Source organism: Mesoplodon mirus (assembly GCF_964341445.2).
Source record: "Mesoplodon mirus genome assembly, chromosome: X".
Lineage (NCBI taxonomy): Eukaryota > Metazoa > Chordata > Mammalia > Artiodactyla > Ziphiidae > Mesoplodon > Mesoplodon mirus.
Genome location: NC_138981.1, coordinates 60,861,300 through 60,886,820, shown reverse-complemented (window position 1 = coordinate 60,886,820; position 25,521 = coordinate 60,861,300). Strand labels below are relative to the sequence as shown.

At 51.0% G+C, this 25,521-nt stretch overlaps 2 protein-coding genes across 2 annotated transcripts in view; one reads left to right on the top strand and one right to left on the bottom strand.

Annotated features, from left to right (window-relative positions):
- NHSL2 (NHS like 2) overlaps nucleotides 1-25,521 on the bottom strand; it is a 78,000-nt gene that overhangs the window by 7,847 nt on the left and 44,632 nt on the right. The window contains exons 2-6 of the mRNA XM_082609101.1: nucleotides 10,406-10,561; nucleotides 7,190-7,317; nucleotides 6,688-6,883; nucleotides 4,753-4,884; nucleotides 1,216-3,543 (exon numbers count right to left, since the gene is read on the bottom strand). Coding sequence (XP_082465227.1) covers nucleotides 1,216-3,543; nucleotides 4,753-4,884; nucleotides 6,688-6,883; nucleotides 7,190-7,317; nucleotides 10,406-10,561 — 2,940 coding nt within the window. The remainder of the gene's footprint in view (nucleotides 1-1,215; nucleotides 3,544-4,752; nucleotides 4,885-6,687; nucleotides 6,884-7,189; nucleotides 7,318-10,405; nucleotides 10,562-25,521) is intronic.
- Nucleotides 11,029-15,408, top strand: RTL5 (retrotransposon Gag like 5). Its single transcript, XM_082609096.1, has 2 exons — nucleotides 11,029-14,386; nucleotides 14,832-15,408. The coding sequence occupies exon 1, from the start codon at nucleotides 11,030-11,032 to the stop codon at nucleotides 12,749-12,751; it is 1,722 nt and encodes a 573-aa protein (XP_082465222.1). The 5' UTR covers nucleotide 11,029; the 3' UTR covers nucleotides 12,752-14,386; nucleotides 14,832-15,408.

Below are 25,521 nucleotides of genomic sequence, written 5' to 3'. Positions count from 1 at the left end.
GTACAGACTTCAGTTTTTCAAGATGAAGACAGTTTTGGAGATGGATGGTGGTGATAGTTGCACAACATTGTGAATGTGCTTAACACCTACTGAACTGTACACTTAAAAATGGTTAAGATGGGGCTTCCCTGGTGGCGCAGTGGTTGAGAGTCCGCCTGCCGATGCAGGGGACACGGGTTCGTGCCCTGGTCCTGGAAGATCCCACATGCAGTGGAGCGGCTGGCCCCGTGAGCCATGGCCGCTGAGCCTGCGCGTCCGGAGCCTGTGCTCCGCAACGGGAGAGGCCACAACAGTGAGAGGCCCGAGTACGGCAAAAAAAAATGGTTAAGATGGGCTTCCCTGGTGGCGCAGTGGTTGAGAGTCCGCCTGCTGATGCAGGGGACACGAGTTTGTGCCCCAGTCCAGGAAGATCCCACATGCCGCGGAGCAGCTGGGCCCGTGAGCCATGGCCACTGAGCCTGCGCGTCCGGAGCCTGTGCTCCACAACGGGAGAGGCCACAACAGTGAGAGGCCCGCGTATCGCAAAAAAAAAAAAAAAAAAAAAAAAAAAAATGGTTAAGGTGGTAAATTTTACGTTATATGTATTTTACCACAATTAAAACAAAGAGAGACAAGCAAAACCCCCAAAAGGATGAGAAACATTTTCTAGCCTGGTCTTAAGGTCCCAGGAAGAGCAAGGCTCAAACCATCCAAGAAAATGAGCCCCCTTCCCTCTAGAAAACACTAAGAGAAGCTGCTGCTGGTAACATATTCCACTGCTTGAAGCCTTCCAGCCTGCCATGGCGCTTGAACTCAGGCTGGGAAGGTACTGAGTCCCGCGCATGAAACTAAATTCAGTGTGGCTGGTGAAAAGTGCCGTGTGGTGACGTGGAGAGACAGTGCCTAGGGCAGGAGATGCCTGCCTGAGGAGGAAGATAAGCTCCTAAGGTCCTAGGGTGCTAAGACCTAGTTTGATTTCATTAGCTCAGCACTGGCGGTTTCAGAGTAGTCTGGCCCAGACTGGGCCTTGGAGATCCACCCCTGGGTTGGTCCCGATCCCAAGGGCAGTGAGATGGATTTAGAGTAACTCAAACCCTCAAGAGGTGTACCCTACTGATTTGGTCGCCCTGGGATCAGGATCATTATCTGGGGGCATTTGCTTCTGCCTCTGGCACTCTGTCCTCACCCTCACCTCTCCTGGGATTGAAAGGAAAAGCCAGCAGACACTTTACTAACCCAGAGGGCTTGCCTCCCTTTCACTGTCAGCTTGTGGTGTGGAGGTTGTCCTTGTACCAGCCGATGGCAGGTGGTCGCTAGTTGGGAGACACTTGGCATCTTCCTCCAGGGTGATGATGGGGCTGAGAGGCAGCCTTGGTTCAGCCGTGTAGGCCTCCATTTGAGTTGTAGGTGAGGTGAGAGGCAGGTACAGCACGCTGGGCTTTTTTGGTACAGGAGGTGGAATCTTGCCTTTCTTTTTCTCAGCTTCTTCTTGGCTCTGGAGGCTAATTCTTTCAGGTAGGGCTCTCCCCTTGGGGCCCTCATCCTCCGTACTTCCCTGGGGAGGTTTCTGTGTTCCTGAGAAGAAAGCACCAGAGGAACTGGGAAAAGGCGTGAAAACAAGAGATGAGGGTGCTGTTGACTCCCCCAGGGTTCTGCCCTCAGGGAAGCTGGAGGACTTTGGTTTCCGAACCACGGTGTATATATCTTGAGGGAGTGGCCTCATATGTTGAATTGAGGTCTTGGGGGTCATAGCCAAGGTAGGTGAAGTTAGTGGGTACTCCTTGGGGACAGCTGGTGGCTTGTGGACCAAGCTTGGAGGCCTTCGGGCCAGTGGGGGCTTCTCGGCTATGGGAGGTTTTGCCTTTCTCTCTGGCAAGGTGAAGACTTCGGCTCCTGACTCCTCAGCATAGTCAGGGCTCTCAATGTCATCTTCCGGTTCAGACTTGCTGACTGACCTCAGGCGAACAGAACGTAAGTCAGACTGAGTAACCATGGGCATGATTGGCTGGTTGGGGCTAGTTTTCTGGGCCAGCTTGGCCCCAAAATTTGTATCCGAGTGATGCCGGCTCACCTTGGTTTTGGTTCGGATGGAGATACTCATCCCAGACAGGTCCAGGTTGGTTGAAGAGGTCAACGGTAGGTCAAATGATAGCCGTGACTTGGACATTTTCTCCACTGGTGATGTTGGGGGTAGTGATGACTTCCTCTCAGGTACCACTGGACGCACCCGGACACTGCTGCTTGGAGGGGGCAAGTGGCCCAGGGTCAAGGACATGGAGACAGTGGGTGTTGGTGTCTCTGACTGGCTGGAGTATCCACTGGAGGGTGACATCAGCCCAGTGGGCCTTCCTGGGGAGGATACCTCCCTGGCCTCCACCTCGATGGAAAGCTGGGAAGGCGTTGTGGCTCTGGAGGTGGAAGGGGAGGCGAGAGACTCTGAGCTGCCCTGAACTTGGGTGCACTCAATGACTGTGGTGCCAGTGGCAGTACTGGAGCTGGACAAGGATTGGTAGGTGTCACCAGACTTCCAGTCAGTAAGATACCAGTGGTGGGCGAATTGTGTACCCTCTGGGTCTTTGAAGGTTGGCACAGCTGGGTGACCCTGAGTATCTGGGTGGGATGAGTGATGTCCTTGGTGTTCCAAGGAGAGGCAAAGGCTCCTGGGCCTCTGGTCCTTGGGTAGCGCTGACCCACCGTCTGGCGAGAGGACTGGTTCATCTTTGACCAGCGAGACACTGCGAGTCGGAGGGGAAGGCTTCTTCTTGGCCTTCTTGAGTGAGATGCTCTTGGACCTCTGCCTTCTTTGCTGGGCCTCCTGTTGGGCGCTAAGGGAGGCAATGTTGTCAGCACTGTTACTGCCCTCAGAACTTGTACTGGCATAAGGCAGGGCACAGGCTTCACTGGCCTTCTGCTCCTCGTCATTGTCCACATCCGTGGTGCCTGTGTCTGTGGGTACAGACAGTGACCGCTCCCGGAACCTGCTGGCCCCACCTGGGCCTGTCTCCAGCCTTGAGGTATCACCAGTCAGGAGGCCAATCTTGGAGGGTCGTTCTGATACGTGCCTTCGTTGAGTAGAATGCTCAGAGTAGCCAGCAGACCCACTGCATCCTGCTGGGGTATCACGAGTGACAAAGAAGGTAGCAGCCTCCTTAGGAACCAGAGGTGGCAATGTGTGCAGAGAGATCCAAGAATTCCCAGAGGAAGGACTTTTTCCATTTTCATTGTCTTGACTGCTCTGAGCAGTGGCACTTGGAGTCACGTAGGTAAAAGCATCTCCCTTCCAGGAAGGGGAGAACGTTGATTCTGTTGGTCCATTGCAAGAACTGGGGACGCTGTACACCATCCCCATGCTCTCCATGCCAGGGACTTTTGTGCCACCACGTGCCTGGAGAGGTTCTTCCAGATCACTAGAAGGATTTCTCAGGACTGGTGAGGTGAGATTTGGTAACTGAGCTTCCTGACTGATGGCAACTCTTCCATGAACACCTCCTGGAACTGAATGGCTGGGCTTGATGTCTGAGGTGGTAGAGCGGGCCACACTGCCTGTGGGGCTGTTGCTGTGACCTGGGGGAGGTAAACACAGAATGTTAGTGGTGCAGCCAGAGATCCCCCAGCAGCAGCTGTCACTAAAGAGATGGGAGCACCAAAGTTTTGCCAAGAAGCAGTTGCCAACAGCTTGGTCAGAATTCCTTGGTTCCTTGGACGTTGGGTCCTTGCCCATCACCACACAGTGAGTCACAGGGCGCCCTTGAATTGTCCAGATGGCTGCCAAAGACTTTCCAGCTTTGAATATGCCTTTCAGAGCTGAAGTGGCACGTGGGACTACCATGGGTTTTTTCCAGGCTTTCACCCCAGGCTCACGAGACGACCACAGACCTCAGCGTTCACCTCCTCTGAGATGAGAGCAGAGGCTTTCAAACTGATAAAGGACAGCAGTGTGAACTTCAGCTCCAGCAGTGCATTGGGAGTATGCCACAGCTGGAAAGTTCAGAGTCTGGTTGCATTTTTGACACCTTTCACTTTTTAACTTGGCAATAGGAAAAAGTGAGAATAACCTACAGATGTGAGGAAACCATTCAGATGTTGAAAATCCCCAAATATTTTCTCATATGCACAACAATTATATCATGATGATGTTATATGATGATGATGATGACAACGATGACGACTACTCTTATGATAATTTATAATAACAGCCACCATTTGCTGAACACATACTATGTACCAGGCACATGGTAGGAAAATTACATACAATAACTCTGATCCTCAGGAACATTCCACCGGGTTGGAATCATCATCCCCAATTTACAGATGAAGAAGCTGAGGCTCAGAGAGGTTAGGAAACTTGGCTAAGGCCTCACAGTAAGTGGAGAGGCCAGAATTTGTATCCATATCTCTCTGGTCTATGCTCTTTGGATGGCCTTCATTTAATGGCAGTAATGGTTTTGTGAAGATGGCACTTTTAGCGATGATTCCCCCTCTTAGGCATCTATCTGCCTAAATTCGAGATACATAGTTATATTCCACTTATAATAGGAAACAATAACATAACGAATTTATTAGCCTGGGAGACCTGCTCTCCATATTCGGATGCTGCCCTAGACAAAAGGTCCTTGGTTATCCTTAATTACTATATTGGCTTTTTCAGGACATCCAAAGTCCCTCCCCCACCCCATCATTCCCGTTCCCTGTCACAGCAATACCACTTGGGTTGCAGAAATGGTGAGAGTGAGCAAGGGGAAGGGTTTGAGGGATCAGCTATGGTGGGGTCACCTTGGTCTCGCTGAGAATAGTTAGAGAATCCAATAATGGTCCGCCTCCGCCTCAGGGTGGACTTGGGGTTCACGGCTGTCTCTGTGTTAAACAACGAGTGTCGCAAACTTGCATGTTTATCAAACTGCTGCCCTGTAGCCAAAATAAAGACACTTGGGTGCATCCTGGTTTCTGTTTACAGTATGGTAGAAACTGGCCTGAGGTTGAGAGAAGGGATGATGTCAGTAGCGATGAGCATGAATAGCATCCAGGCAGGTGACCCTTCTTCCCCATCCCCCCCAACTTGGCCCCGGGCACCCGCAGCTCCAAAGCACGCATGCTGGCTTTCAGAGGTCCACCCAGGGTCACCTGTGAGTCTTAGGTGGCCGAGAGCCATGGTTTTCAACCCTGGCTACATATCGAAATAAACTGGGCAGCTTTTCAAACTCTAATAACTAGACCCCACCTCAGAACACTTAATACTCTGGGAATAGGGCCCAGATAGAAGCATTTTATCTAACTCCCCAGGTGATTGATTGTTCAGATGTACAGCCCGGGGTGAGAACCACTGGAGTGGAGAGACATGTTGAGACTAGATATTGCTTGATTGCAATCTTTTCTCAGAGAAAAGCCTTTATTCAGGCCGACGAAGACAGTGTCTCCAAGAAGCTGCGCCATCCCTCCCCACTATCCAGGAAGCAGTCTGATGGTCTGCCCTCCAGCCACATGATCACATTTGATCAAAGTTCGCCCCTGCGTGGTGATTGAGATCTATTTTTCTCAAAGCACCCGCTCAGTCTTTGCTCCTATGGAATTGCTAGGGCAGGGGCAGGGCGGGGGCAGTGGGGTGAGGTTTGCTGCTCCCCTGCACTGTCTTCATTCAGCGACTGGCTAACCAAACCCTCCCCTCTCAGCCCCGTGGCCACATAGGTACCCCCTTCCACAGAAAGTGGCTCTGTGGGCAAAACACAGGGCCAGCCTCATTGAGAGTAAGGTAGAAGTTCAAAAGCAAAGCACCCACCATCACTTTGTGAGTTTCTCCTCTCAGCCCTCACACCTCTTAGTACATCTCCCCAGGCTCTGGGCTCTATTTCCTGTCTCTAATTTCCTGAGATGACACTGGATTACCCCATATCCAGGGAGCATCACCACCTGTGGCCAGAGCTGTCCTCATCATCTTCACCAACTTTTTCCAGCACACCACGGGCTGGCACTGGCTCACGGGGTGCCTCTGGTCCCCTTGGGTTAGGAGGTCTTGATTTCGTCAGGCCATTGGCCCTATCTCCTTCTGAAATGGCTGACCCTCTTCCGCTTCCACTTACAGCCGGTTAAGTGTGGAGAATGAATTAATAATGGGCATGGTACAGGGTGCCACATGTCCCCAGAGACATAGCCAGCTGAGCTGCGTACATTATTTTCCCCATCTCAAGGTAGTACTGGATCCCTCTTTGGTCTCACACAAGTGGAAGAGGCCCACCTCACTAGGAGACTGAGTGATGACTCAAAGTGCCACAAGGCCCTTGGTCTGTACTCTGGGTCTGATCCTCCCATTTACCGCCAGCACTCTGAACCCCACACTTCCCCTGCAACTCCTATCTGTGTGCTCCAAACCCGGCTTCTGGCACAAGGAGTCTTCTTTCCCCAAACCAAACATAACTCATACACTCTAAGTTTCCACAGATGCTCCAAAGAGCACATGAATTCATAAGGTTTTAGAGTTTTCTGTTAAGAGAGCTTCCTTTGCCATCAAATGGTCTCAGTTAGTGTGGCAGGGCCAGTAGAGAGTGAAGAAAGAGCATGCCTCTGTTCCCGGGCGAGAGCCACGACCTTGACAGTGCAGGGTGAGCCAGTAGCAAAGAAAGTCTCGCTCCCTCCCCCAGCACCCAGTGCATTTGGAGAGGATGATCTGTAGTTGGCATGGAGGAAGCGAACAGAGGCGATGCTAAACAACTCTACCGGAGACATTGATGGGCACGATGTCAGAGTGCGTGGGGCAAGGCTGAAGCCATCGCTTCTCCTCTAGGACGGGCAGGGGGAAGGGGCTATTCCAGGCAGCTTGCTTGTCGGCTGTGGTAGGCAGGCTCAGGGAGGCCTCAGGGGCCCTCACACCCTGCATGGTAGTCTCATCCTCGCTCAGCTGCCGTTTTGTGGGCTGTTGGGAAAGAAGGTGATGGGAAGGGTGTGCTCCCGACTGGAGACGAGCCGTGCCCACAGAATGGCTGTCTAGGCAGGGTGGTTGGAGGCTTCATCTGGGAGGCAGGAAAGTGTGGACAGGCTGCCAGGCCGGACGCCTGCCGTGCAGGTCCCATCTCGGCAGGGCCTCAGGATGGCTCTGCTGGTGAGCAGAGATGAGCAGCAGCTTCCAGTGGGTAATGTAAGCAGTTCCAGGTTCCCCGTCAATGGGTGCGGGGCGAGCTCTGCATGCTGGCTCTCCCAGGTGGGGGAGGAGGCAACTCACCATCAGTACAAACTCCAGACGCCTGGCAGACTGGGGCCTTGGGCTGGGAGTGGGCTCAGGGGCCTCATCAGCAGAGCGGAAGGTCTGCCCCAGAAGTCTGGCCTCCGAGTACTGTTCCTCATATTCTTCTGAAAAACAGCACAGTGGATACACACTCTAGGGAGCCACGGCCAAGCGGTGGGCCAGGGAAGGACCATGAGCTGGGGGCTCCTGCTCTAGCTGCCAGGTCTGACTCTCATTGTTTCTTTAGGATAGTTCCCGGCATCTGAGCCATTTGGGAATGGAAAAATGCCTACCTCCTATGAGGAGAAAGGAGAGTCAATGGATTTGAGTTGTGCTGGTTCGGGGACCAAGCCTTTGTCTCCATGGCCCCCACCTTAAGTGCTCAACTCAGGCAAGAGGCTCAGGATGCAGATGCCTTTTGCTACTCTCTGCTGCGAGATTCTCTCTTTGAAGCCCTGCATCTCTTCAGGTTTTCTGCAACCCTACCAGGGACATGACCTGTGTGAAGCACAAAGAAATTTGCATTGGGAAGTCCAACGTGGAATGCTCCCTTGGATGCTGAGAACTCTTACCTGAGCCTCTGAGGGCTCGGTTCCCTGCACCTTAGTCCCGCTGTGGGGGGCATATCAGGTCCAGGAAGGATAGGGAAGGTGGAGGTAGTGGCGGAGGAGGAAGGAGAAGTTCAGGGGCATCGCTGGGGAATAAGAAGGATGCAGAAGATTTGAATGGGTTTCATTTAAGTGATGAATTCAACGAGTGAAGGAAGTGAGACTAAAGAACAGTCAGGACTCTGCACATTTGAACAGAGATTTGAAGAATCATAGAAACTTGGGGTCAGGAGGGGCCTCGAGGGTCCTCTGGTCCAACATCCCATTCTGGGCTCCGGCTTCCTCAGCATCCCTTCCAGGTGTTTCTTCAGCCTCCACACACACCTGCCTGCAGAGAAGGGGAGAAGCCTTCCTCCCAAGGTGGCTCATTCCATCCAAGGACAGTTGGGGCTTTCAGGCATGTCAGGAAAGTTCTTCCTCATCTTGAGGTACCTTGGCCTCCCCCTAGGTTTCCACCCACGTGTCCTCATTCTGCCCATGGTGGCAACACAGAGCACACTGACTCTTTCTTTCTGCATAGCAGCTCCTCTCTTATCTGAACACAAGGCTCATGGTGTCCCTTAGAATCTTGCTTCTCTAAGCTTGCCACTGCCCTGGCAGGGAGGTGGGGTCATGGCCGTTGTTCAGTTGGGTGGCCCCTCTGCAGTTTTCTGTTCTCCGTAAAAGTTACTCTTTGTTGGTATGGGTAAATGACAGCTAATAAGACCTCTTTTCACTTTTAATGTTCACTCAGCAAATGTCCTCTTGGGGATCCAGCCCTGTGCCAGGTGTTTCTGGAAACCGGAGAGTAGTAAGAGACGTGATCCTTTACATTCAGAAGCCCAGTCTGGTTAGGTGGACAAAATATATACCTGGGACTAGTAGATGAATGAGTCAATGAATGAACAAATGAAAGAAAAATCAGTTCGGAACTATACAAGTCCTCCTGAGCTGGGTGGTACAAAGGGCCTCGTATGAGTGCTTAGGGAGGGAATGATGCAAAGTGCAGAACTAGTGTTAAAGGTCTTTTTGGATGCGGCAAGAATAGAACTTGGAAGAAAGTGTAAGGATTGGAGTGGGGAAGAGGGAGTAAGGGCTTTTAGGCTTGGAAAAGAGGCCCGAATGGTAGAGTGAGTGCCTGGAGGGTGTAAGGAGCTTGTGACTAGCACTGGGGTTTTATTTGTCTTATTTTCTCGAGATCTAACTTACCTACAGTAAAGTGCACAAATCTTAAGTGTGCAGCTCAGTGAATTCTGACATATGCATGCCCCTTGTAACTGCCATCCAGATATTTGTAGCACCCCAGTAGTCTCTCTCATAGCACTGAGTTTTAATCCTATTGCCACTTACACTGGATAAATCCCTCTGGTCAGTGTGTATGTTCTTCACATTGTAAGGTCCTGTGGGGGACCACGATTGTTTTTTTCTTTTACGTTAATTTTAATATTGCGTCTAGATCATCCTATGTTCCAAAGGACACAGACCGGGAGTTGATGTTGCATCTTATCTGGGTCTCTCCAGCTGCAAGATACTCTTGCTAATCAGTTTATGGACACCCTATTTTTAATTCTCACAAAATGCCATGTGGGGAAGCGGAATCCCCATTTTAAAGATGACTGACTGGGCTTCCCTGGTGGCGCAGTGGTTGACACTCCACCTGCCGATGCAGGGGACACGGGTTCGTGCCCCGGTCCGGGAAGATCCCACGTGCCGCAGAGCGGCTGGGCCCGTGAGCCGTGGCCGCTGAGCCTGCGTGTCCGGAGCCTGTGCTCTACAACGGGAGAGGCCACAACAGTGAGAGGCCCGCGTACCGCAAAAAAAAGAAAAAAAAAAAGTAAAGATGACTGACTAATCTGAAGCTCAGAGAGGTTGGGTAATCTGCATAATGTCACACAGCTAGTTAGGTGTGGGATTCAAATTAGCTTCTGGCTCTGTCTGATGTGAAAGTCTCGGTTTTCTCATTCTGCCTGGTGCAGGCAATCTGACTGCTCAGGCATTATGGCTGGACTGTTTCTCTGGGTTGTGTGGACCCAGCTTTGTGTACAAGGTGCTCATTAGTATACTTCAGAGACATGGGGTTGGGAATTGGGGATGAGGTGAGCTCTGAGTGCTGTGTATTGGGCTTACTTTGGTGAGGCAGGAGCGACCCAGGAGATATGTGGACAAGGTTATTGCAAGAGCAGAGTGAGTGAAGCCCAGAGTGGGAGACCCTGCAGATGCCTCCTTTGTCTTTGGGCGCCGGGATTCCAAAGACTTGGGTGATGTTGCAAGAGAAGGCCTGAGGGTATGTGGGCCCACACTGCGGGAGCCTCTCATCCAGCGCTCTTTGTAAATGACTTGACCCATGGCCCTGCCTCGGCCCTCTGTCCCTTTTCCCCAGAGACTACTGAACTGAAAAAAACGAGGGAGGGGGACCAGAGGGTGTAAACAGCCGTAGAGTTAGGGCTTTTGGAGTCAGTAGTCTGGAAGGTGAAAGATGGAAAGAGTGTGTTTTGTTTCTCAATAGGTTTTCTACTATTCTCTCTCTTTATTTCGCGAGTCCCTGTCCTCTTTCTTCGTCGCCTCCCTCCAGACGCTATGCATCTGTCCCGTGGGCTCCGGCCGCAGCCCCCCTCCCTCTCAGTACCTTGCAACAGGCTCTGGAGATTGAGCTGCGCCTCGCGAAGCAGCTCCTCTACACTCGGGGGCCTGCCCGAGGAGAGGAACACGTTCACTGGCTGTCGCCATGACGACCTCGAGTGGGCAGTCGCTGTCGCATTTTCCCGACCCGAGTTAGCTGCAGCTAGGGAAGGAGAGAGGCAGTGAGAGGCGCCGCCGGCGAACGGGGGGGCGGGGGCGGCGCGCGGCGGCCAGTGGGCGCCCGCGGTTCCCCAAGACCCGCCCCGGCCGGGGGTGAGGGGGCGGCGCGGGCCACACTTAAAAGGCGGGGATGCGCCAGCCGCACGATTTTTCCTCGACAGATCGTGCCGCAGTCCGTTCTCTCCTTCGCCATCAGCCTCCGCCCGCCCGATCTTCGCCTCGCTGCCTCGCCGCCCGCCTCCTTCGCCCGGCGCCTCCCGGCTCCCGCCGCCGCCCGCCCTTTGCGCTCCCCGGGACGAGGTAACGCGCCCTGGGCCGAGCCGCCGGGCCCTTGCCCCGGTGGGTGTGGCTCGGCCTCCCGCGCGCCCTGCCGCCGCCCCCGGCTCCTCTAGCGGCCCCCAGCTCCCCATCCCATCCCCGCCCGCAGCCCCAGGCCCCCAGGCTAGTCCTGATGTCCGAGGCGGCCGGGAATCTCAATAGTCTCCGCATGGCGAACGTGGCCCTGCGAGAAGAATTAAATGCCCTTCGCGGGGAGAATGCCAATCTGGGCCTTCAGCTCGGCAGAGCCCTGGCCGAGGTCAATTCCTTGCGGGGCAATGTCTCGAGCTACATGCGTTGGCCGGTGCCCGTGGTGCCCGTCCTTTCCGAGGAGAACTTTGAGTTCCCGCTCAGTGAGATTGACGCCGTTCCTGAGGGAGAGCTGCCCTTCCTGTGCTGGCCTCCCCCGCGCGCCGAGCCCGAGTACGCCCCAGACGAACTGTTGATTAGCGTGATCCAGGATTGCGGCACCTCCGGCGGGCCCACCGACCCACCCCCGCTGCCCAGCCCGCCCCCGCCGGCGCTGCCCCCACCCTCGGCCAAGGAGCTGCCCCCGCAGCCTCCTCTGCCGCCGCTGGAGCGGCCCGAGATAGAACCCTTCTCGGGCGACCCAGTCTACCTGGCTGAATTCCTGATGCAGCTAGAGACTTTCATAGCCGACCATGAGGATCATTTCCCCGGGGGCGCTGAGCGGGTGTCCTTTCTGATCTCCTTTTTCGCTGGTGAAGCCAAGGACTGGGCTGTCTCAGTCACCCAGGAAGGGAGCCCCCTGCATGCCAACTTCCCGCGCTTCCTGGATGAAATCCGTAAGGAATTCTGTGGCCCCATCCCCCCAAGCGTGGCAAAAAAAGCCATCCGCAAGCTCAAGCAGGGAGACTGTACCCTGGGCAGCTATGCAGATGCTTTTCAGTTCCTGGCTCAATTCTTGTCTTGGGATGACTGCCGCCTTCAAAACCAATTCCTCAAAGGCCTGTCAGAATTCTTCCGCAAGGAGCTCTTATGGTCAACTGAAATGGCCGACCTGGACGAGCTGATTCTCGAGTGCGTGGAGATAGAAAGAAAGGTGCGTGTCCCCAAGCCAATCCCACTCCCTGGGGTTCGCAATATTTTCTTCCCTTTTGCAGCAGACCGTAATCTTGAAGGTGAAGAGGGAGAAGAGTGCCACAGTGGGGATGAAGATGAAGAGGCATGCAGGCGCAGGCTCCAGGACAAGGACCAGGGGAGGCGCGTGAGAGCTATTCAGCAAGAGACCAGGGGGGAGGAGGGGGAGAAGAGGGAGGAAGAGATGAGGAAGAAGGAGCTGAAACAAAAAGGGGAGGAGGACGAGGAGGAGGAAGAAGAAGAGGAGGAGGAAGAAGAGGAGGAGGAAGAAGAGGAGGAGGAAGAGGAGGAGGGGATGAGGAAGAAGAGGAAGAAGGAGGAGGAAGATCAGAATAAGGACGAGAAAGACGATGAACATGAGGGTGGCCGCCAGGAACCGGAGCAGGAGCTCGAGCAGGAGCCAGAACAGGAGCAAGAGACAGAGGATGAGACCCAAGATGATGACCTGGATGAGCTGATGGAGATAGAGCCCACCTACGCCAATGCTTCATCCCAGACTTCTGGCTACTATCATGAAAATTTCCTAGATGTGTCACCTCCCATCATACAGCCCAGCAGACGGAGGAACCAGAATCGAGTCCCACTTTTGGAGGGCCTTCCAGGTACCAATTCACCATTCTACAGTTCGCCGCCACTGATTCGCCGGGCAGGTCGCCTGGGGCAACGCCAAATACGACGCCGTCCCCCCGTGCTATTCCGCCTCACTCCGAGGCAGGGGGGCCACCGGGCTGCGCGGGGCCGCATTCGCGTGTGACAGCCAGGGCGAGCCGCCCCCCCCCACGCGAACACACCCTTCCACTGCTTTCGTCCCCTGCCCCTGCTTTCGCTGCCACACCTGCCCCATTGACTGACCAGTACTTAAGGGAGTTCCAAACTTGCAGAACCCGAAGAAGACCTGGAGAACTCCAGACCTTCCTGCGACCGTGACCGGGGAGTGACACCCGGGAAGGGAGGGCTCAGCAATAGCTGCCCTCTTGGTGTGCACTCTGCTCAGTCCTGCCACGAGCTAGAGAGCAGGTGTCTGGGCCTGTTCCTGTAAATGAACTGGTCACCCTCTTGTATTTCCCCTCTAGTTGTTCCCAGCGCTCACCTCTCCTGCGTTTATTCACGCCGTGTTCTATGGTTTAATCCTCTGACGGGCTAACCGGGACTTCACCCAGTGCCTCACTGCTCTGCCCCAGTGAGTGAAAGGACAGGCTCCACTGAACTCTTAAAGCCGCTGAGGCCACTTACTAGGTATAATCAGTGGAGAGCAAATGCTATCAAGAAACGTTCCTGGAAGCCTACACTTGCTTCGGGTCACCCCTCCAGCAGGAGGGCCCCGAAGAACCCCCTCCATCTAGCCCAGTGAGAGTATGCAAAACCACGTGTCCAGTGGACCACCCAGCTGAGACCTGACCTTGACTGACTGAGCAAGCTGGTTCCACCTTCCCACAGACTACAGGCTCAGGGCCTCAGGGCTCCCCAGATCTGGGACCCTCTCCTCTTACTACATTATACCCTCCTGGGCATCCCCAGTGGACAGAGCCCAATGTTCCATGCCCTACCCTTTTCCTTGACATTGCCTAGAGGGTACGCAGTTGGGTGGGGGAGCCGGAGGAGGAGAAAGCAGCAGCAACAACTCAGTTTGACCTTGTAAAGAGTGACTCTTTCCTTAGGGACGGTGGTCTCCTCCCCCAGCCAGGCCTTGGACTGCAGTCTCCAGCCAAAGGTCTTGGCAGAAGATTTGCCATCCTTGGGGTTCCAGAGGTGGCCTAATTGGCCTTTCCTTCCCAGACTGCCAGAGAGAGAGGCCCAAGGCCTGCTCTTCAACTCCAACTTAAAGGACTCCTTATTTTCTGAGAGTAGAGAGGAAGGTCCTGTCTACAGAGACTTCACCCACTGCAGCCTTGCTGTCGGGATGACCTTGTGTCTCTCACACTTGGCGCAAGCCATGGCCTGGCGCTGGGCATCGAGTAGGCGGTGAGGCCTAAGCGGTTGACTGCCTCCTAGTAGCTCCTGGGGCTTCTGGGTCCTAACCTAGGGGCCCTCATAGAGACCTGCTGCCTGTCTTGGGTCCAGAAAACACTGCTTCTGCAGTGAAAAATACACACTATGTCACTCTGGCCACAGAATGCCAGTCAGATCCACTGCTGGCCTGAACTGCCCTCCACACTGGGCTTCCTGCACGGGGCCTGGCAGCCGGGCAAGTGCAGCCGAAGTGTCTGCGGCCAAAGGGAGGAAAACAGTAAATTAAGCCTCTGTTCCTCACTGGAGTCTGATAGGTAACCTCAGCCCAGCCTTAGGATTTTGAGCCCAGAGGCAAGAGGAAGGAGCTGGAGGAAGAGGAGTCATGGAGAAACCCAGGCCTCGGCTGGTTTCTGGTGAGGTCTCTGTTCATCAGTGGGAGGTAAGAAGCCCTTTTGTTGCTCACACATTTCTCAGCCTGGGGATCGGTGGAGTCAAGTTCCTATAACCTGTTGTTATCTTTTAAAAAGGCTACTCCCCTCCTCCAAAGAGAAAAGTAATACATAATCATTATAGAAAAATTGGCAAATAGAGAAAACGATAAGAACCCCAAAGTCCCAAACATTCAGAATCCCACCACACAGACGCAAGCACTGTTAACACTTTCTTTCTAATGTGTTCTCACTGCGTCTTTTCAAAGCCAAGATCATCCCGCGAGCTCTCGATCAGCAGGATTTAAGATGGCTGCCACCTATGCAGTCACACAGACTGAATCATTTATTTACGAATTCTCCTAATGTGTTGGACATGTCAATTGCCTGGTTTCCCCCATCCCCACCAGTGCAGGAGTAAATAACCCTGTAAAGAAAAGTTTGTCTGTTTTTCAGCTATTTCCTCAGGAGAGAGTTCCAGAAGGGGAACCGCTGTTCTTCAAGGCCGTGGACCCTGTTTGCTGATGGTCGACACGCTGGCCCTGCTGCCCACGTGCCTGCCGGAGAAGTGCAAAGGACAGGTGCCTTGCACGCCCATCTCCAGGGACCCCTCAGCACAGGCCCTGCCTGTTCCCATGGTGCTTCTCATCCTGAGCCCGTGTAGCCTCAGCCGGGGAAAGGGCAGATGAGCAGTGAGCTGGTTTCTGGCCCTCTGGTGGCAAGGGGGCTTGGGCTCCCTTTGACCCTCTTCCCCCCTTTTCCCAGGTCTTCAATATTGTGATGTAACAGCCACAAGGGCTGTAAGAGGAACTATGGGCTTTGGGCGCTTTCTTGGGTTGAAAGAGGGGTGGGTGGGGACGAGGGGATGCATGCAGGGGTATGAAGGCAGCCCACGGATTCCCAGAGACCCGGGAAGAAATCGTTTGAAACCAATGTGTTATCGTATATTGTTGCATTACTGTGTTGTGAAGATGAGAAATCGTTCTGTATGCTAAAGCTTTCTCCTCAATAAAAAAGATATAGGGTGTGTAAAGACTGTGTCTCTCTGGGTTACTGAGCAAGCACAGAAGCCCACCTAGGAGGCATTAGGTACTTACCAGGCACTTCGCCTGGATCAACCCTAGCCTGAAGCCTTGAAGTCCTTCGATGAGGAAACTAAGGGCTTGTGGATGGCAGAAGTTGTCAGGAGGGAAGTGGAGGGGCTAGGTATCTTGAAAAACAGCATTAGTTCTCCACTAATATAAAGATATAAAGGTATGAGTGGTCTAGCCCTACCCTACCATCCTATAACAGTGCTGACCCCTGGCCCCCAAACACACCCCCGCCCCGCACACACACCCCCACACAGGACTTTTGAGGGAGGGAGGGGGCCCACGTTGGGGAAGGGGGAGGGCCCTTCCACTTCTTGACACTAGATGGTGCTATGGGACACCAGTGAGAAAGCTGGTGAAGATTTTTAAATACATCCCTAGAGCAGTCCACGCAGACACCCTCCAGTAAGATTTCACTGCTCCTCACAGATTGTGGGAGCAGAAGAAACTGAATCCCATTCTGGGATTTGCTCAAGTTTCCCAGCCATGAGTTGAAATTTCTTCCCCTGGGACAGTGGGTGAGAACGTTTATGGACTTACACCCCCTACCAGGTATAAGTGCCGTTCCAGGCACTACACATCCGTTATCTCATTTCATCTCACCCCCATCTTACAGATGAGGAAACAGGCTTAGAGAGGAGAAGTCACTGGCCCAAAGTTTACAGCTGCTAAGTGGCTCTATCACAGCACGGCAGCTGCCCATTCGTCAGCTCCAGGGATGCTTCACCCCTCTCTGCCTCCCCTCCAGTGGCCCTCCTGTTTCCCGGGTCTGCCCTGTCCTGCCCACCTGTCCTCTTGCCCTGCCACCGTACAGGCGTGCAGTGAGAAACGAAGCCAGGCATCAGAGTTGCACTTGCTTTGCCTCTTTATGGGGGAGGGAGGAAACCAGCTTGTTTCTGACTGTGTGCCAGACACTTTCACCACATTTCATTCCCACACTCAGTGAGGCAGGTGTCTTGTTTTAGAGCTGAGGGACCTGAATTTCAGAGATATTAGGTTGCGTGGGGGACTTGGGTCTTTGTGACTCCCAGACCCGTACTCTCTCAACTCTGATACTCCATGCCCTTTCCCAGGAAAGCCCCCTGACGAGCTCAAGCCTCACCCTGACTGGATTCTGGGTCTTTGCCAAAGCAACCAGGTATGCATCAGGTGCCCTCTCTCTGGAGGCTCCAGAACCAGTCAGTTCTGCCCTGCAGGGAAGGGCCTGCAGAGCAAGCCAGGCCAGTGGCAGGGCTGAGTTTACGGCGATGAGTATGCATGAGTGTGTGGCTGACTGCCCCTTCTGGGGAGGGACAGGGCTGTGGGGCCGTGAGCAGCATCAGTGAGCACTAGGGTTCCCCTTTCTGCTTCAGGGGGTCAGATAAAGTCTCCAGCACCCCCTGGAGTTTCTCACGCCATTGCAGGTAGGGAATAGGTGATCCCAGATTGAGTGTGCGATGGCCCATCAGAGCAGGCGGGGGAAAGTAAGAGCAAGGTCAGCCTTGCCCACCCCTGCAGTGGGGAGCCCTATGAGTATAGGGAAAAAAACCCTGGATTCCAGTCCGGCCCCACCACTGACTGGATTTGGGGCCCTATGTGAGTCCCATCCCTGCTCAGAACACAGTTTCCTCATCCACCTAGTCCCTGGGGCCCAGCGCATGGCTGGATACACAGTAGGATCGCAACCCCAGTTTGGTACATAAACTAAGAAGTGAGTGAATAAATGGGCCGCTGGATGGAGACCTAGAGGTAGCTCGCTGAGGGCATCTGCAGATGGCATGAAGCTTGGAGGACTAGAGGATCCCCTCCAAAATGGAATCAGGAGCACCCCTGCAATCTCTCTAACTTGGAAGGATGTACTGAAATGACCTTTACTAGGTGCACTTGTGAGATCTTGCAGTTAAGTTCCGAAAACCATCTGCAGAAGCCCCAGTGGGGAAGATGTGGATGAGAAGAAACTTGCGAAAAAAAATCTGAAAACCTGAGTTGATGGGGGCTCAGGATGAATCAGCAGACTGCCGTGGCTGCCAGAAATGCTAATACCTTCTGGGGCTGCTGCAACAGAGTGAGTGCGAGACCCAGGAGATGGACAGGGCCCACCTGGGATCCTGGCTGCCCAATGGAAGGTGACCAGGTTGCATCTCACAGAAGCCCTTTTGCATGCCCAAAATAAGAAAATAGAGCAAAAGCCAGGAAGAAGGAAGGAAGGAAAGAGTGGGGGCAGTAGAAGGGTGACAAGGATGGCAAGAGTCATAAAAACTCTGTCCCCAAGGTATGGAGGAAGGCAGAGGAAAGCTTGCTGCCTGTGAAGCAGGCTTCACTGTGCCTCTCATTCATTTTGTGAGGAAACTGGCAGCTCAAGGTCACTTGCTCCATTTGCAGAGTTTGACTGTGAACTCCAGCGGTTAGACCTCCATAACTCTTAACCTCCACCCTCCACTCACAACCCACGCTGGTAGAATCAGAATGTCCAGGAATTTCTATTTCTAAAAAGCTCCCTAGGCAATTCTAATGACCAGCTCAGCCCAGTGCAGAAAAGAGCATTGGGGACCAACTAGCCCGGGTGATATTTAGCAGCCAGTTTGGTCCTGAGACTTCCCATAGAGCTCCCTGGAGCAGGAACCAGCCTGGAGATCCTGCACTAGCACACAGTAAGTAATCAAGAAATATTTGTGCAATGATCCCCCAGCACGAACAATGGTCTGGTGTGAGCTCGCCCCTCCAGGACACCTGCTCAGATTGCACCTCCTGAGAGAGGTGCGCCATAGGATCAGTGCAGAAATCTGACTTTGAGAAACCAGGTCCTAAGCCTTAACCCTTGACCGCCAGAACTGACTCCCATGGGGCCTTGGCCCCTCCCAGGGGATGAGGACAGGCATTAACAAGGCAAGAGATTACCCCCAAATGGGGGTGGGGGCTCTACCTCCGGCTAGCACTTCCTGCATCCTGCCCAGACTAGGGAAAGCTCGGCAGACCACTTCTCCCCAGGGACTCCACAGACACAGAAACACAAAGCCCAGGGCTCTCGGTTGCCCTGGTAACAGCGGGACCTACTTGGAAGAAAATAGTCTCTGAAAGGCTTAGGAGGGTGGATATTTCCTTTGACAGAGGGCGGGCTCTGACCTGTTCTTCACGGCCCCTGTGCCCTTCCTGCCTGCCACACAGAAGGGTACAGCTGGGGCCCCTCACCTCAGCTACTCTCCCAGGAGGGCAGGGCCAGAAAGTAGGGCCCTGGCTTTTTATTCTGCTCTTGCTGTGCACTGTTAATACGAGAAAGAGGCTAAAATGGAAGGTGTTAGCCTGTGAATTCATGGCGGCTCTCCTCTGGCCCAAGGAAGCCTTTCCATCCACAACCAAACTTGAGGGGGGCAAGTGCCCCCAGCAATTGCCGGTTTGGTCCTACCTCCTCCTCACCACTTAGTGCAGACACGTGAGCCAGAGGGAGTGTCACAAGTTCCAGACTCCTCCCCACCCAGTTTAGCACACCCCTCATCTCTCCCCTGGACTGCTGAAGTAGCCTCCCTGCTGGTCTAACCAGCCTCCAGTCTCTACCCCTTCTAATCAATCCACCTTCCACACGCCTGCTTGGAGTGTGGGTGGGCATGGTCCTTTGAAAGCACAAATCTGCTCCTGTTGCTCCTATACAAAAACCCTTCAATGCCTCTCCTTCGTCTGTTGGAAGGCTTGTGGACTCGGTTCCGGCCTTCCTCACTAGCTGGTTATAAATAAACTACCTATGCCGTCTCCTCTGCCCATGCCAACCTTCTTCCCTCTTCCATTCAGTCCAAACCCCAGACATCCTGAATTACCTTCTTCTTTCCTTACATCCCGGGCCCCTTTATGCCTCTGGCCCTTTGCACACTCTATTCCCTCTGCCTTGAAAATTCATAAGCACTCCTGGCCCCACTCCAACTGGCAACCTCCTCTGCTCCAAGACCACTTCCTCCACGATGCTGCCTTCACTCCCCAGACAAGCTCCTGCCTTTCTGAGTCCCCAGTCACTCCCCTGCCCCTGACCCCAATGCTCCATAAGGCTTGAGCAGAGGCTGGTCCATGACCCCAAATGAGCTTGGTGCTCATTTGTCCCCTTGGCACATGGGGGCTGCACTGGCAGTAGCCTTTGGGAGGAGGACTGACTTCCTGAGATCTGGCTGAGGGCTGACGGTACGCAAGTGGAACTGGGAGCACCACCCCTCCCCCCGCCCCCGCCATCAAGTTGGAGGTGTGGACAGTAGGAATAAGTTGGGAAGGGAAAGCAGGAGGGTGCAGAGCTTGTTGTTCATTCCCAACTAAGCCCCCTGTTGATGGTCCCTGTCTCTTTGGGGGGCCATCACTCCCAATCTGTGATGAGGTGGAGAGCGACATCCGCTGGGCTTGTGAATCCCACAGACCTGGCTTTGAACTCTGGCTCTGCCATTTCCTTGTGTGTACCCTTGGGTCAGTCATTTCACCTCTCTAAGCCCCAGTTTCCTTTTTCGAAAAATGGAGATAATAATAGTAGATATTAGTGAGATAACTGATATCAAATGACAACAACAATAAAAATAGCTAATACTTACAAGCACGCACTATTGGTTGGGCACTAAGCGCTTTACACTGATTAACTCATTGAATCATCACTACAACCCTATAAAAGTAGGTAGTGTTATTATTCCCCATCCTGCAGGCTAAGAAACAGCAGGGAAATTTTAACTTGCCTAATGTCACAGCACTAGCATGCTAGTGCTTTCGAGCCCTCCACTAAGACAGGGGAGGTTCTGTGGAGCAGAAATGAGGCCAGTGGGGCAGGAGAGGGCCAAGATCCAGGGCTGGGGTCTCAATCCCTTCTAGATCATGGGTCCCTCTAGGAGTTTGGTGAAACCTCTGGACTCCTTCTCAGAATAATGTTTTCAGATGCATAAAATATAATGCATAGAATTAAACAGGAAATGAATCATATTGAAATAGTTATAAAATACTTTTCAGAAATTATGATCTAGTTATGTTACTACTTTAATAATGCATTAAGTTACAAGACTGAGCGGCAAGTCTATAGATTAGAAGTTTTGAAGTGATGATGAGCATAAGTAACTTTCTTGAGATACAATAGCTGTAATCTGATATGAAAATATTTGTGATTTCTATTGGGGATAAAGTCACTGTTAATAAAGATACTGTTAATACTATTATGCGGGCTGCCTACATTCCTAGTTTGAGGAACTGCTAAATTTCTGTTAGAGGTTAGTGGAAAAGGATCAAAAAATTTTCCCATGCAAGTTCACAGACCCCCAAATTCTTTCCACCCCTTGGAGGTCCATAGAGCTCAAGTTGAGAAACCCTGCCCTCGGGTGTCAGAGAAAAGACAATAGCTGAACTGTAAGCTCCCAGGAGAAGCTGGGGGCTGGCAGAAAGACAAGTGTGTGGTTTCTCTTTCAAGAACTGTTTACAGAAATCATGAAGTCTGGCAGCTCCCTCTTCCTCTTGGTCCTGAGTCAGCAGCCCAGGGTGGGGCTGAGGCTGTCACACTTGGTTTGAGTTTCAAGCTCACCACACACTCCTCCCTAAGAGTTGATTTGTTGCCACTTCCTTACCAGTGAAATCTTGGTGGGTTTTGCTCCATTTTAAAATTTGGACTTGCTTGCACACACAGATTTCCCATTAGTTTGGAAATAATCTTTAAGCGAACATTTTATTGGCTCGAAGACATTTTCTGAGCTAATGGATGCTTCTGCCCTAGCACCCCAGCCAGGCTTAAGTTTTGCAGAGAGAAGGGGAAAGATCACCAACTGTGCCATGCACCCCAGAACACCAGTCAAAATCGGCAATTATTTCCCAAAATACCAAATGCTTTTTCCTGACTTCCTGGCTTTGCCACCTGTCAGCTGAATCCCTGCCAAGCAGGGCAGCACAGTGTGGGTGCCATGGCCAAGCAGACAAATGGTCAGAACAGCAGTAGGCCTCTGCTCTCATTCAAGACTCAAAAAGCACTGTTCATCAAGACCAGGCCCCAGGCCTACTCACAATGCCTTGCTTGGGGGTCCCAGCTGGCCAGGGTCCGCTGCCTTCTGCTCTTCCCCAGGCACCCATATTTACTCAGAAATGAGCAATACTTGGCTGATGGCTAATGTGCTAAAAGAGCTGCAGCTTAATTTTCAGAGTGAGAGGATGAGATTGTGATAGCTTTATGAGCTGTAGCCAGGGGCTCATAGAGAGTCTGGTTCGCAATGAGTCTGCCTCAGTTAGTCGAGGGAAGAGAATAGTATGCTTTGGGGGTTCAGATTGAGAGCTCCACATGCTGGAGTGTGAATAAGACCTGTTTTCTTGACTATAAAAGAAATATATGTATGTTCTTAGGTTGGCCAATGCTCCCAAACATAGGCAGAAAGAGACTGAGGACCAAATGAGAATTCAAAAGAACTTTGATTAGCTAGATTGATCAAGAATAAAAGAGAGAAGAACCCAATTACTTAAATCAGAAATTTAAAAGGGGACATTACAATTAACCTTACAGAAATAAAAAAGATTACAAAGGAATACTATGAACAATTATATGACAGTAAGGTACACAACTTAGATAGAATGCATAAAGTCTTAGAAAGACACAAACTATTGAAAAGACACAAAGAAGAAACAAAAACTCCAAATAAATCTAGGTAAAGAGATTGAGTTAGTAATCAAAACTACTCATAAAGAGAAGCCCAGGGCTTCCCTGGTGGCGCAGTGGTTAAGAATCCGCCTGCCAATTCAGGGGACACGGGTTCGATCCTTGGTCCGGGAATATCCCACATGCCGCAGAGCAACTAAGCCCACGAGCCACAACTACTGAGCCTGTGCTCTAGAGCCCACGAGCCACAACTACTGAAGCCCGCGAGCCACAACTACTGAAGCCCGTGTGCCTAGAGCCCGTGCTCTGTAACAACAGAAGCCACCTCAATGAGAAGCCCACGCACGGCAATGAAGAGTAGCCCTCCTTGCTCACTGCAACTAGAAAGATCCCGCGTGCAGCAACGAAGACCTAAGGCGGCCAAAAATAAATAAATTAAATAAATTAAATTAATTAATTAATTAATTAAATAAATACGATTGACTTAAAAAAAAAAAAAAGAAGAAGAAAGAGGGCTTCCCTGGTGGCGCAGTGGTTGAGAGTCCGCCTGCCGATGCAGGAGACACGGGTTCATGCCCTGGTCTGGGAAGATCCCACATGCCGCGGAGCGGCTGGGCCCGTGAGCCATGGCTGCTGAGCTTGCGCGTCCGGAGCCTGTGCTCCGCAATGGGAGGGGCCACAGCAGTGAGAGGCCCGCGTAACGCAAAAAAAAAAAGAAAGCAAAGCCCAGATACAGATGGCTTCTTTGATGAATTCTATCAAATAATTAAAGAATTAATGTCAATTCTTCACAAACTCTTTCAAAATATAGAAGAAGAGGTAACACTTTTCAACTCATTCCATGAGGCCCATATTACCCTGATACCGAAACTAGACAAAAAACATCACAAGAAAAGAAAACTACAGACCGATATCTCTTATGATTATGGACACAAAAATCCTCAACAAGATACGAGCAAACCAAATCCAGCAACATATAAAAAGGATCATATACCATGGCCAAGTAGGATTTATCCCAGGAAGGCACAGTTGTTTTAACGTCTGAAAATCAATTTATAAAATAGAGTATATCAATGGAATGATAAACAAAAACATAATTATCTCAATAGACACAGAAAAAGGATTTAACAAAATACAACACCCTTTCATAATAATAATAAAAAAACCTCTCAACAAACTAGAAATAGAAAGGAACTTCGTCAACCTAACAAAGGGCATCTGTGAAAAACCCACAAGAACATGACAATAGCGAAATGCTAGAAGCTTTCCCTCTAAGATCAGGAATGGACAAGTGTGTCCCCTCTTGCCACTTCTATTCAACATTGTACTGGAGGTTCTAGCCATTGGTAAGAAAAAGAAATAAAAGGCACTGGAAAGATTTGAAAGGAAGAAGTAAACTATATTTACAGATGACATGATCTTGTATTATATATAGAAATCCTAAGGAATCTGGTAAAAAAACTATTTAAATTAACAGATGATTTCAACAAAGTTGTAGGATATGAAATCAATATAAAAATTGCATTGTAATACACTTGTAATGAACAATCTGAAATAAAATTAAGAAAATAATTCCATTTACAATATCATCAAAATAATAAAACACTTAGAATAAATTAAACAAAAGTGGTGCCAGACTTGTACATTGAAAACTTACAAGACATGTTGAAAGAAATTAAAGAAGATTGAAACAAATGGAAAGACATCCTATGTTCATGGATCAAAATACTTAATATTGTAAAGATGGCAATACTCTCCAAAATGATTTATAGATTCAAAGCAATCCCGATAAGAAGCCCTGCTGGATTCTTTGCATTGATAGACATTGACAAGCTGATCCTAAAATTCATATGGAAATTCCAGGGACCCAGAATGGCCAAAGCAAACTTAAAAAAGAACGAAGTTGGAGGACTCACACTTCCCACCAATTTCAAAACTTTATACAAAGCTACAGTAATTAAAATAATGTGCTGGGACTTCCCTGGTGGCGCAGTGGTTAAGAATCCGCCTGCCAATGCAGGGGACATGAGTTCAAGCCCTGGTCTGGGAAGATCCCACATGCTGCAGAGCAACTAAGCCCATGCACCACAACTACTGAAGCCCGCGTGTCTAGAGCCCGTGCTCCGCAACAAAAGAAGCCACTGCAATGAGAAGCCTGTGCACTGCAACGAAGAGTAGCCCCCACTCGCTGCGACTAGAGAAAGCCCACGCACAGCAACCAAGACCCAACACAGCCAATAAATAAAAAAATAAATAAATTTATATAAAAAAATAACGTGCTGGGCTTCCCTGGTGGCACAGTGGTTGAGAGTCCACCTGCCGATGCAGGGGACACGGGTTCATGCCCCGGTCCAGGAGGATTCCACATGCCGCGGAGTGTCTGGGCCCACGAGCCGTGGCCACTGGGCCTGCGCGTCCGGAGCCTGTGCTCCTCAACTGGAGAGGCCACAACAGTGAGAGGCCCGCATACCACAAAAAAATAAAAAATAATCAGAATAATGTGCTGATAGCATAAGGATAGACATGTAGATCAATGGAACAGAACTGAGAATCCAGAAATAAACTCATACTCAAGGCCAGCTGATTTTTGACAAGAGTGCCAAATTCACTCAATGTGGAAAGAACAGTCTTTTCAACAAGTGGTTCTAGGACAACTGGATTTCCATATGTAGAAGAACGAAATTGGAATTCATTCTCACACTCTTACAGAATTAAATTCAAATTGTATCAAAGACTTACACATAACAGCTAAAATTATAACACTGAGAAGGAAACATAGGTGTAAGTCTTTGAGACCTTGGATTACGCAGTAGTGCTTAGATGTGACACAAATTGCACAAACAACAGAAGAAAAAAATAGATAAGCTGGAATTCATCAAAATTAAAAAATTTGTGTTACAAATAACACCATCAAGAAAGTAAAAAGCCTACAGAATGCCAGAAGATATTTGCAAATCATATGTCTAATAAGAGACTTGTATCCAGAATATATAAACATCTCTTACAAATCAATAATAAAAGACAAATAAACCAATTCAAAAATGGGCAAAAGGTCTGAATAGACATTTCTCCAAGGAAGATATACAAATGGCCAATGAGCACATAAAAAGATGCTCAACATCATTATTCATTAGGGGAATGAAGATAAAAAACACAATGAGATCCCACTCCACACCTACTAGGATGGCTAGAATCAAAAAGTCAGACAAATGTTGATGAGGATGTGGAGCAACTGGTACTCTCACACATTGCTGGTGGGAATGTAGCATGGTGTAGCTGCTTTGGAAAATGGTAAGTCCCTCAAAATGTTAAATATGGAGTTGTCATACAACCCAGCCCTTCCACTACTAGGCATACACCCAAGAGAAATGAAAACACACGTCCACACAAAAACTTGTACATGAATATTCATAGCCACATTATTTACAATAGCCAAAAGTGGAAGCAACTCATGAGCATCAACTGGTGAATGGATAAATAAATAAACAAAATG